A 13,070-nucleotide genomic window follows, 5' to 3' on the forward strand; every position below is an offset into this window, starting at 1 on the left:
TCACTCGGGCGGCGTCTTCTCGCCCATGTCGACGGCCGTCGCGTTGTCGCAGCGACCCGCCTCGAAGTCGCTCCAGGTGTCGCAGCGCAGCGACCGGAAGCCCACCGTCGAGGTGATGGACTCGGCGAAGTACTGGTGCGACCTGCTGTGGCTGCACGCGTCTGTCCGCACGTGCAGGTCCAGGTTAGTCGACCTCTGCACGCGACTTGCGGGCAACAACGACGAATTACCATAACGCCGAATGTCAAAATTGACCACAATGCCGAAATACCAAAACGCCGAATGTCAAAATATACCACAACACCGAAATACCATAACGACGAATGTCAAAATTGACTACAACGCCGAAATACCATAACGCCGAATGTCAAAGTTGACCACAACGCCTAAATACCATAACGCCGAATGTCAAAATTGACCACAACGCTGACAGCTAGAAAACTGCTGTGTACCACAACGCCGAAATAACAACTGAATGAATTTGTGTGTGTTTCTTAAATGTACCTTAACGCCGAAATACCACAATCAAACCTAACCTTACCTAACCTAACCTAACCTAGCGTAATATAACCTAACCTAACTTAACCTAGCCTAACCTAGCCTTACATAACCCAGTCTAACCTAACCTAGCCTAACCTAACCTGGCCTAACCTAACCTAGTCTAACCTAACCTAGTCTAACCTAACCTTTGTGGCCGTCCTGCAATGACATTTTTCAGCGTTAGTGTATTTAGGCGTTGTGGTAATTCGGCGTTGTGGTACACAGCAGTTTTCTAGCTGTGGTCAATTTGGCATTTCGGCGTTGTGGTGCGTCCCCCTTACGGTCCTAAATGCTTCGCAAGATCGGTACATTCCTTTGAAATAGGAGCTGAGCAACCGGGTTCATTACAGACAGCAGAGAAAGATTCTAATATGGAACACTACGTTTCATGGATGAATTATAATTGAACGAAGTTCAACAACTACAGAAAAAACTTGTTGCTGTAGTGGACCGGTTTCAATGAAATCATCGAGAGAAACATTCAACGAGAAAAATTTTTTTCACTGCGAAAGATCCCCGATCCAGGAACTTGTGTCTCGCAGCCAGACCATTTAAAACTTTGGCCATAATACATATTTAAGTTTTAATCGAATTTAGAATATTTACTGTAAGTAATTTGTGAAGTTCAAGAACATGGCCACGGGGCAACTCAGATAAGTGTATAGTATGCCTAAGGATTATATGCGGGTCGGTAATGATCTGAGGACGGTCTGGTCAATCAGAATGCATCTGCTTATTAATGCGCAGCAGCCTTTATTGTAGCTCTTTTTTCTGACAGGGAACAATAACAAATTGGGTTTGAACTTACTTGGTGATAGAACGCCAAGATTTCGTTTGTCAATCCCCGTTTTTGATGGCTGCAAATACCCAAAATTTCGGACATACCTTAAGTTATACAGACCTGCCTAAACCCAGAAACAAAGAAGTAGCCAGTGATGGACCAAGAAAGACTATGGTCTAGATACAACATTGCACAGTAATAATGTTTTTTTTATTAATTTATGTGTGCTGTTTGTGGTTTCGAAGTGCCTCTTTTCGTAGGCCACTCAACTGGCAACCCTATTTTTGCATTCGCATCTATTTGCACACGACATGGACAAAAAGCTTTCATTTAAAAATACTTGCTCATTAATTAGTGCGTCTATTGTTTTCTGTATTTAAAAGTAGTTCAAAAAATTTATCGGGATTCATATGTCATTATATGTACTTGATATTGGTTTAGTCATATAATATGCTGTCATTATTATGACGTTAGTGTCATATAAATTTTATCACTTCTTTGAGTAAAATGACAATCTGTGACTCTTAATTTCCTAATAAAATTTTTTTTCTTTGTTTTAATGGTAGTTGTTTAAACTGCAGATGATCTGATTTCAGGGAAATAAAACTCCGCTGTATATTTTTTTTACTTTTAAATTAGGGATGTATTTAAAATAATGGCGCTTCGAAACATAATACGAACTGCGACTGCCAAACAATAATCTGTTTTATCTAACATGCTAACTTAGGCAGCTAAACGTACGCTAGCTTCCGGTGCGAGGATTTCCGGGTTAAAGTCCCGGGTGAGACATAGATGTTGATTTTTATCTATATAAATAATCCTCAACTCTTGTGACACAGTCAGTAAAATTTCAAAATCAAATAAATAATTTCGAATGTCAATATTGTTAAAAATAAGTGACTGGCTTGATGGTGAAAGAAATTCCAACACGCCAATTTGTAACCAACGATCTTCGTAAATTTAACATTTTGGGTATATATATGAAGAGTTTTCCTTAAAAAAAAAAATAGTTTTTTGAGTTTTAGTATTATACTTCCATCGTTCCCGTTTGGCAGTTGCGATTGCCTCCGTCGTGAGAGGCTGTGTGTGTGTGTGTGTGTGAGAGGTCGTTACCACAACGCCGAGATACCACAACGCCGAACGTACAATAACGCCGAATACCATAACGCCGAATGCCAAAATTGACCGCCAACGCCGACAGCTAGAAAACTGCTGTGTACCACAACGCCGAAATACAGTAACGCCGAAAAATGTTGCTGCGTGATTGGGGAGGGGGGGGGGGAGACACAGGAAAAACAAGGGAATGAATTTGTGTGTGTTTCTTAAATGTATCTTAACGCCGAAATACCACAAACTAACCTAACCTTTGTGGCAGTCCTGCAATGACAGTTTTCGACGTTAACGTATTTCGGCGTTGTGGTAATTCAGCGTTGTGGTACACAGCAGTTTTCTAGCTGTCGGCGTTGTAGTCAATTTGGCATTCGTCTTTATGGTTTTCGGTGTTATTGTACGTTCGGCGTTGTGGTATTTCGGCGTCGTGGTGCGTCCCCGCGTGTGTGTCGATGGGAAGGTGGAAGGGGAGGGATCTGACGGGGTCCACGCACGGCGCTGACCTACGAACTCGGGCAGGCAGCAGCAGCCCGGCTGGAAGGTGGAGCCGCCGTTGGGGTAGAAGTCTGCGTGGCCGACGGGCGAGCCGTAGCCCAGCACGTTGGAGCACGTGTGGATCACGTCGACGAACTCGGCGTCCCCCTGGTCCAGGCGGTCCTCGGGCCCCGCCCAGTACTGGAAGAGCGGCAGCGCCGGGTCCAGACCTGCCGGCACCGGCACCATCTTCCTGTGTCGACCCGGCGGCTCGAGTGAAACCACCGTCGAAACTACTACTACAGCCAGAGACCGGGAGAAATCCACGGGATTCATTTCGCGACGGGCTAAAAATCCATAATCGGCCACATTCAAGCTGGCTTTAGTGATAGGTAGGGACACCTGTGTTTCGCGATTTCATTTCGTGTCAAGGTATTTCACAAAATACTGTGGTTATTGCTAGAGACCGGAAAAATTCGCGGACTCATTTCACAACAGCCTGAAATTCAAATAGCTATTCCTCAGTGCTGCAACTGCTATTGGCTCACAACTCACCTGGATGACTCTGGGCCAATGAGAAACACTCAACCCAAAGCTGTATCGAATCACAGGCCGGTATGTTGGGACACCTTTACAAGACAGCAGCCAATGAGAGGGTGACATTTGACCGAGTGTACGTAGAACTATAACGTTCATCCTAGAGGTCATTGAACCCGCGAATTTTTACGGTCCCTAGTTATTGGCTGAGGTCGGTGAGAGGTGTCGTCCCGCTCTTGACGGGGCTAATGAGAATGTGGTCATCGTACTGCTGCACCCTCACAATTTGCCACGACTCTTAGAAAAAGCTACAGTGTTATGTGAAATACCTTGACATGAAATGAAATCGCGAAATACAGGTGTCCCTACTGATTGGACCAAAATTTAGCCGAAGGTCTTCGTGCCAATGGAAAAACCCTCAACCAAAAAAAAAAAAAGCATAGAATCGAAAGCATCCCGCTTAACAGGTGCCATGAGTTAGTGGCCAATGATCAGGTGTAATTGTAATTTTCCGAAGTACGTACATATTAACAGGCATATCATCTTTTTTTATATATACATATACACACACACACATACAATACAGTTGCTCAGCATACAATCTTCAAACACCACAGGATTTGCACGAAAATACTAAAAAAAATTATTAAAAAATGTTATTTATTTATAAATAATTGTTTTAGAATAATTTTGTTGCATTATCGAATAGCACATATTATATTTATTAAAATTCATTTACATACCCGATTTGACTACTATAACCTAAATGACCACTACAAATCTAAGAAATTCCTCGATACAATAATTAAAAGAGTAGAGGAGAATAATGAGCAGTACTCGAAAATATCATTTCAGAATTTTATTACTGACTTCTTTTACTCAGAAGCTACTACTCTAAAAGATTGACCGAAAGTAGGAAAAATGGATGAGATTTTATTCAGCATACAACTGAAATAATACGAATGTATATCTCATATAAAGTGAAATATGATAATTATGATATTAAAAATAAAACGTTAGTCACACAACATCATTAGTTTAATCAATAAGGATAAAAATGCAATGCATGCTGAGAAATCGTGTATCATAGATCTAAGATCGTATATAACATTTCTAGCAGAATTATTACACAGGTTAACTGACTCTGATATTTATTTATTGTATTTCCATCAGTTTATTTGAAACATATCTCTTTATTCAGCGGCATTTATCACAATCCCGCACCTGAGATGGCCAAGCTGATTGGTCCCGACCCGTCAACTACGAATTACGAGAGCTTTTGTCACACACGACCCAACTCGAAAGGTTCCAACATATGTAATGCATCTGAGTATCTCGAGACTTCCCACTCTTGTTCGACTAAAAAAACTCAAATAGGGCCTCTGGAAACAGAATATTTTGGAAATAAACCCCAGAGACTTGATGTAAGCTTTTGGACATACGCCATTGCTAAGCACACGTAGCTATGTCTGTAGAAGAAAACAAAAACAAAAAAAACCCAAAAAACAAAAACACAAAATTAAGCAAAAAAATTGCTGTTGTCAACAGGATATAAACACCACATAATATTCCATAACAGGAATATGGTCACGAAACAAAGAAAACAAAGAAAAATTGACTAAGAGAACGAAAAAAAAATCCCACAAATGACAACAGCAATTTTTTGCTTAATTTTGTGTTTTTGTCTTTTGGTTTTTTTTGTAGTTTTCTTCTACAGACATACATGTGCTTAGCAATGGCTAGGGGCAGGCATTTTTCGCGAATAAATCTGAACGCCTATTAGACTGCAACAAGGTATACCCTCAGCAGCGGTTTCTTCCTTGTGATTGGCGGCCGTCTGTGAGAGAAGTCGTTGCCTTGTTTGACCGAGCCACTCAGGACGCGTTTCTTTCCGCACTAGATTACTGTGATTGGCATTGTAATAGTCGACATGCACCTGAAATAAATTCACGAAACACAGACGATTCTACAGTGTTATAACTTATAACTAGAGACCGGAAAAACTCGCGGGTTCAATGACCTCCAGGATAGACTCCAATTTCCTCTACACACTCGGGCAAATGCCAACTTTTCATTGGCTGCTGACTTGTGAGTCGTCTCGACTGGGTGGCCTGTGATTCGACACTTCTATGAGTGAGTATCTCTAATTGGACCTCATTCCTCCAGATTAACAGTGAACCAATGGCAGAAGCAGCACTAAGGTATAATTATTTGAATTTTAGCATAACACGAAATGAACCCGCGAATTTTTCAGGTCTCTACTTATAACTATTCTCGGAATGTTTTCGCGAAATATGCATGGCCCTAGCAATGGCGTGTTTCCAAAAGCTTACATCAAGTCATGCACTCCTATTACACAGATGAAACCCCAGAGAGTTGGAAGACAGCTCACCGGTGACCCTGGCGACCTTGTCGGGCCGCAGCGCCTGGCCGGCGTAGCCCACGACGTGCGCCCCCAGGCTGTGCCCCACCAGGTGCGTGCGGCGGCGCTCCGCCCCCGCCGCCTCCAGCGTGCGCACCAGGTCCGCGATGCGCCGCCCCACGGGCTTCGTGTTGGAGGCCGGGTAGTAGTAGACGATGTTGGAGGCGAGCCGCGACCAGTCCACCACCACCACGTTCACGTCGTCCGCCTCCAGGTACGCTGCGGGCATGTTAGTAGAGGGAGACGATAGGTTCCGGTGCACTTCCATCGTGCGAGCGGTTCATTGCGATTATTTGCCTTGGGACTTAAGTTTACCCGACAGCGAGTTGATTGATTTTTTCACACACAGTTTTATCTTTGAAAGATTTGTAAAATGGGAGTGCATGACTTGATGTAAGCTTTCGGACATATGCCATTATTAAGCACATGTATGTCTGTAGAAGAAAACTACAAAAAACCAAAATACAAAAAAACACAAATTAAGCAAAAATTGGTGTCATCAACAGGATATATACACCACATAATATTCCATAACAGGAATATGGTCAACAAACAAAGAAGAACAAAGAAAAATGGACTAAGAGAACGAAAAAAAATAAAACCTACAAATGATGAATTGAGCCCCAAAAAAATTCAGCACAACTGTTGAAACGAGACAAAAACACAACAAAACGAAAAGACAAAACAAACACAAAAGTTTTCCAAAACAGAAACAAGCGACGTTTCGGGAACTGCTATCTGCTCCCGTCCTCAGTTTTGCGCCACTCAGTCGCAGTTCCATAAACTTGAATAGTCACAGTAAGACATATACGCAACTTTAAAATTACCTATAATTTACTAGTTATGAAATTTGTGTTGGAACAAACATTTCTTCAGAAATATATAACATTTTGTTGGTTGCTTATAACATTACGAACGTGGTGCTAGCTTATTTTTTTTACAAACTAAAAGTGGCAGCGCAAAAGATACATTAAAAAAACTTATAAACATTTATATAAGTTATAACGCGCGTACATAAGTATTTTACATCATGGGGAAGAAACTTTAACTGCCGAGACTGAGACCTAGTTTTTGAAGTAATTTCGGGCGCATCTGCTAGATAGTAGTTTTCACGATATATCACTAACATAGCTTCATTGATTGTGAGAAGTAATGCATCTGATATTATTAAAATGCGAACAAACCAGTGAAAAGTAATTCAATTTATTTTGGTAGCCACATATTTTGTTGTGTGGCGTACCAGAAATACCGCATCTCTTATAATTTACATTAAAAAATACTTTTTCATTATATAAAAAAGGAAAAAGGTTTTTTTTTTTTGCACAGTGTAAATCTCTTCTACCAAGTCTACTAAGTCGCTAGGAAGACATTCTGGATTTGAACCTCCTGTCCGAGTTTTTTTTCATTTGCAAGTAGTAATGGGCCCAGACATCAGATAGCGCCACATGTCGCGCCAAACATGGTGTAATTTTTCCGCTGAGAGTCACACCTCTGTGTCTCCCTCCTTGTTCTGCACTTCACAACGGAGCATCGGGTGCGGATAGACCTAAGATGCTCATCAAGTTCTGCCATTCCCGATTACACCCGAACAATTCACCTTCGGCCAACTTCGGGATTTGTTTTATTTTCGCGCAGGAAAAATGAATTCAAATATTAAAAGTGGTCGGTTAGGTTAGCTACATTAAAACTAGAGACCTGAAAAATTCGCGTATTCATTTCGTGAAATGCTACATTTGAAATAATTGTACCTTAGTGCTGCTTCTACCATTGGTCCACTGTTAATTTGGAGGACTGAGGGCCAATAAGAGACCCTCACTCATTGAAGCGTCGAATCACAGGCCCACCCAGTCGAGACGACTCACAAGTCAGTTGGCATTTGCCCGAGTGTGTAGAGGATATAGGAGGCTATTCTGGAGGTCACTGAACCCGCGAATTTTTTCCGGTCTCTAATTAAAACACTGTGGACGGTTAGTTAGGTTAGTACAGCTACGTTAAAATAAACAGAGATATATAAATAAATATATATATATATATAAATAAACCCGAGGTTGGCCGAAGGTGAATTGTTCCGGGCGTGTTCGGGCAGGGACAGGAACTTGATGGACATCTCGGGCTTCCCGTCGCGTCGGGCGGGCGCGCACTCACCGTCCTTGATGCCGCCGACGGTCCGGCTGTCGCCGCTGGACTTCCAGCCGTGCACGACCACCTTCAGGTCCTTCCTGGGGTCGAACCCGGCGCTCTTCAGCGTCTGCGTGTCGTTCACCCGCACGGGGTGGCCGGTTGAGTTGGACTCCCTGGGAGACAGCGGACCACCGAGAGTTCGCGACTGTTCCGTGCTGCACCGAATATTTTTTTTGACGTGACAACGTCTAATAAATCGATCAACGCCCGCTTCACGCACGAAAATGTGTCCCGTTACGCACATTGTCCCGTTACGCTCATCGTACGCTTGCGCCGCATCTAATCTCTCTTCCGCTCGATTGGAACAACCATCGATTCGACTTTTTCGAGACACATTGAACTTGAAACACTCCCGTTCGTTTCCTACTTTTCCTATCATCGTCCTATCCTTAACAGAATAACGCAGATTGGAAGAAGTTAAATAGCAAACATGTATAAAAGTTATGTTTAAAATAATCTCTTCGTTAAAGTAATGAACATATTTGAATTAATGAGTGCAAATTAAAGTAAATTTATCAATTGAATTGTAGATTTCATTTCACTCCTTCTTTGTATCCATTCAAAATAGTGATGATTCAGTAAAAATTATTCAATTTTATTCGTAAAAGTATGCAATCATTTCATCAATGTTTTGTTATGCGTTGTCACGTTAAACTATCGTCCGTAAACCGACTTTACAGACAACCAATTTTTTTGTGAATTGAATTGAAATATTCTTGTAAATTATATATATTTGTAAACTTGCATGCTGTTAAAATTTTATAACCTTCAATTTACGAAGAAAGCTGGTTATAATTTATCAAGGGGATCTTCATAAATTTACGTATTTATCCGTACATCTGCGTAAACTTGAGATCACTCACTCGTTGAAAAATTCCGTTTATTTACTGTAGTTTCTAACTAGTTTCGAAATATTTTCCCGGCATCTATGCTTTGTGTTGTTCCAGTACCTCCAATGGTTAATGTTATTTGTAAACCGTTCCCTGAATAGCTTTCCAGTATTAACTGAGCACATAAATAAGCATAATAAAACAAAAAAGGTAAAATTATTAAATATTAGATTATATTCACCATGGTTTAAAAAAAATTACGCTTGCATTAAACAACATTCGAAATGTTGAATTATGCGCGAATTTTTATAAGCTTGACAAGAAATAGTCAGAAATCTTTCAAAAAAAAAAAAAAAAAAGTATTTCATGTATGCAAAAAAAAATTGGTTGTCTGTAAAGTCGGTTTACGGACGATAGTTTAACGTGACAACGTCATAAAAAAACATTGATGAAATGATTGCATACTTTATGAATAAAATTGAATCATTTTTATTTAATAATAAAAGAATAAATACTTGACATTATACTAGTGATCAGATTTTTTAAAATGCAAGAATAATTAACCTTTATTGCCGAAATTGTTGTTGTAATAAACAATGAAAACAACATCAACTTCTCACTTCGCTTTATGAACAGTCGAGTGAAAGAGAGACAGATGCGGCGCAAGCGCACAATGAGCGTAACGGGACACAGCGTAACAGGACACTTTTTCGTGCGTGCAGCCCGGCGTTCATCGATTTATTAGAGGTTGTCACGTCAGTAACTTTGGCGATGTGTTTTTTACAAATATTTGAGGTGGTGACGAGCTGGCGGAGGGAGGGCCCGCACCTGGTGTACAGCTGGAACACGATGTCCTCATCCAGGTCGAGCCTAGCGTCCTTGCGACGGTGCTGCCAGGACTTGCCTTCCACCTCCAGGATGGCCACTCGGGGGACGCCGTCTCCGTCGGGCATGTAGATCCACGTCCTGCCGTAGTCCTTCCTGCTGAGGCCGCGCTCCTCCGGCTCCGAGCCCCCTGCGCGCCAAGGTCACAGTCACTCAAGGCCGGTCCACACGCAACGTTCTCAGCAACGATATTACCTGTGCAGGTCGCATCGTTGCAGACATGACGTAGCGTGCGGACAGGAACAACTGCGCGGTTTTGCGAACTGCGCGGAGACGGAACACTGTGGCCAAGAGCATTTATGTCCGCGCAGTTTAGTCGACCTGCGCAGACTTGTCGTAGCGCGTGGACACTTCTTCTTCCGTCTTCTCCGTACAGTACGGGGCTCAGTTCTCCCTCGGTATTTGTGCCGGAACAGTGTAATCTGTTCAAACGATGACCGATTTGCGACAGTGTTAACGTGATGAATTTCTGACAGAGTTCATTGGTCTGTACAAGTCCTTTCCGTGTTTGTGCCGGGTCAAGTAAAAAGAATATAGCGATAGGGACAAAACAAGTCAAGCGTATGAAGCACTTGTGCAAAACTACAAAGAGGTTGACATCGCGGCTAACAGAGATAAAATCACAAAAAAAAAAAAAATAATTCTTTGAGGTTATACCGGAAAGAATAGGCCAAAGTAAGGAATTCTCGCAAATAATAGGATAAAACGTGGCTGCAAACTGTGTTGTGTGGACACGGCTAAACTGCAACCTTTTGTTTGCACAGTTTTGCCTGCGCAATCAAAACTGTGTACAAAACGTTGCGTGTGGACCGCCCTTAAAGGCGTGCAACATCTCAGCTCTCGGAGTCATTCCCTGGATACGGGACGGAAGTGTGTAACCACGGTGCTGCCATCTTCCACGAATGGCGCGAACCAAAGTTCACAACAGTTCAATCAAGGAGGATCACGATGTGTTAGATTGTGCAAATATGAAGACGAGAGAATTACCTCACTAATACTTGTGTAACATTTTGACACCTAATGTCCATTCATTATCAAATTTTTTATTGTTTTTTATACAACATATAAATGCGAAAACTGTCATGCGATGATTGAATATTGTATGTGGTGTTCTAAATAATGATTATATGGTTAAATTTCTTAGATAAATAATAATTATTATACAGTGAATACTCAAAGTACTTTAACTGAAAAAGGGGTAAGTCAAATTATCAACTGCTCCAAAAGGGATATGTCGAGTATGTTCAAACATTAGCTACATTAACGATGCATTAGAAATGTTAGAACCAACATTGTACAGTATAGTTATAGTAATAACTGTCTAGTGAAATTCTATCAAGATAGGGCAGTATTTTGATAAAAATTCCTTGTCGAAAATCAGAGGTGCAAAGCCGGTCCTTTTTTTTCTCGCTTTTATCGGAGCAGTTTCATTACATAGTTTAGTTTTAACATTTTGGTTTTCCAATCAAACTAATCAAGAGTCAACGTAGCTGCTCCGGCATCGAATTCTAGTTGCGGGTGCAGAAATTACGTGTGGTTTGCGTCCAGAAATTAATGTAGTTGAAAACACAATTTGAGTACATTTATCACGCTCTGCATTATTTTAAAGAATTCTACGTTAATTTTCGTGTCCGAATTTCATATCATGAGAACAAGTGAATTTGCTCGTTACCGACGTTAGATGTTACTAGATACAGGAAAAATTCGCGAATTCATTTCGCGATAGGCTAAAATACAAATAGTTAATACCTTAGTGCCTATGCCATTGGCTCACAACTCACCTGGATGACTCTGGGCCAATGAGAAACATCCAACCAAAGCTTTATCGAATCACAGGCTGCTACGTTGGGACGTCTCACAAGACAGCAGCCAATGAGTGGGTGACATTTGACCGAGTGTACGTAGAACTATGGAGTTCATCCTACGCGAATTTTTCCGGTCCCTAGATGTTACACATCTCTGGCGGGTACTGAAAGGTTTGCTAACCTTTTTTTTTAATCGTTTTGGTTGGAACACAGGGCTAAAAAATCTGTACATACATCAACGCACGACTTACATGAAGCAGAGAAGCACGCGAAACAACACAGGAAGAAGTACCAAGACATGGCTCACGGTTGAACGAACTGACGAAAATCAGACACTTTACACGTTGTCCCAGAGTAGTTTTCATTTGTTTTTTAATATATTCCCGCGAATAGAACGCTCGGTTCTGATAAGCGAGCCGGGGAAAGTAAGCACGCGAACAGGTAATTAATGTCATTCAAAGATTACAACGGGCGTACTGGTGATTTATCGGCAGCTCCTTCTGACGACCGCCGCTTCTGACTTAGCAGTTCCTCGACGTTTTATCAAACATCGTCCAGATAAGTTTAGTAACTTAAAAAATAATAATTACTACTCGAAATTGAAAACGTTAACGTGTTTTTATATCCCTCGTTAATACCTGAACTCGCTATCAGACCGGCTTTTTCCACGAAAACTCGGCTAACATTACGTTATACGTGCGATGTGATAGTTTGGCCAAGCTATTTTATCCTAGCCACCTTGGCTATAGTTGATTGTATGCTCAGCCTTCAAGCGGGACAACTATCTCTTCTTTTTAACAACTATTAAATCTCAATTCAATTAGTTATGGTCTGCACTGAAGAAGGTAAGATACCTAAGTATAGTTCATGGAAAGTGGAAAGAAAATAAAATTGACTTGTCAAGTTAAGTATAGGTACTTCTCAAACTCTCGCGTTGGTACAAAACGTTAATACGTTATTTAAATGATTCATACAATGGGGAAAGTTTATCAAATGTAGTTTTTTTTGGACATACGCCATCGCAGTTTTGCACTGTTTGTCATGCAAAAAATTCCGAAAAAAAAAAAAAGAATAAAAATATGACGGTAAAAAAATTCACAGAAATCAAGGCTGAACCACCTGATGTCGGACAAACGGAACCATCGATGAAACTAAACAAGTATTATGGACAACACAACGGCAACAACACGGGGAAAAAATTTTCAACATATAAATATCATACAGAACAATAATTCCGTTGAAGGAACTTAGTCATGGAAAAAAAAATAATATAACCACACAGACGAACACAGTTGGCTAAAAACGACGTGACAGATTAAATGCAGGGAGACAACGAAACGTTGAGTATTGGAATTATGTATTATATATTTTTATGTACTGTTTTTTTAATAAATTACGGCATTTAAAATTGCTTGATAGTTTTGAGTATTTGATGAAGGCAATTGTAATCTGTTTGGGGCAGTGTTGTTGCTAGCCATTCTAGTATCAGTTAATAATCATACATG

At 41.0% G+C, this 13,070-nt stretch overlaps 1 protein-coding gene across 1 annotated transcript in view; it reads right to left on the minus strand.

Moving 5' to 3' along the window:
* Positions 1 to 13,070, minus strand: part of LOC134541850 (inactive pancreatic lipase-related protein 1-like) — a 17,797-nt gene continuing 4,727 nt past the window's right edge. Inside the window, exons 2-6 of the mRNA XM_063385548.1 lie at positions 9,704 to 9,890; positions 8,010 to 8,158; positions 5,835 to 6,083; positions 2,935 to 3,135; positions 1 to 161 (exon numbers count right to left, since the gene is read on the minus strand). Of these exons, the coding sequence (XP_063241618.1) occupies positions 1 to 161; positions 2,935 to 3,135; positions 5,835 to 6,083; positions 8,010 to 8,158; positions 9,704 to 9,890 (947 nt within the window). The remainder of the gene's footprint in view (positions 162 to 2,934; positions 3,136 to 5,834; positions 6,084 to 8,009; positions 8,159 to 9,703; positions 9,891 to 13,070) is intronic.

The sequence above is a fragment of the Bacillus rossius genome (assembly GCF_032445375.1).
Source record: "Bacillus rossius redtenbacheri isolate Brsri chromosome 4 unlocalized genomic scaffold, Brsri_v3 Brsri_v3_scf4_2, whole genome shotgun sequence".
NCBI lineage: Eukaryota > Metazoa > Arthropoda > Insecta > Phasmatodea > Bacillidae > Bacillus > Bacillus rossius.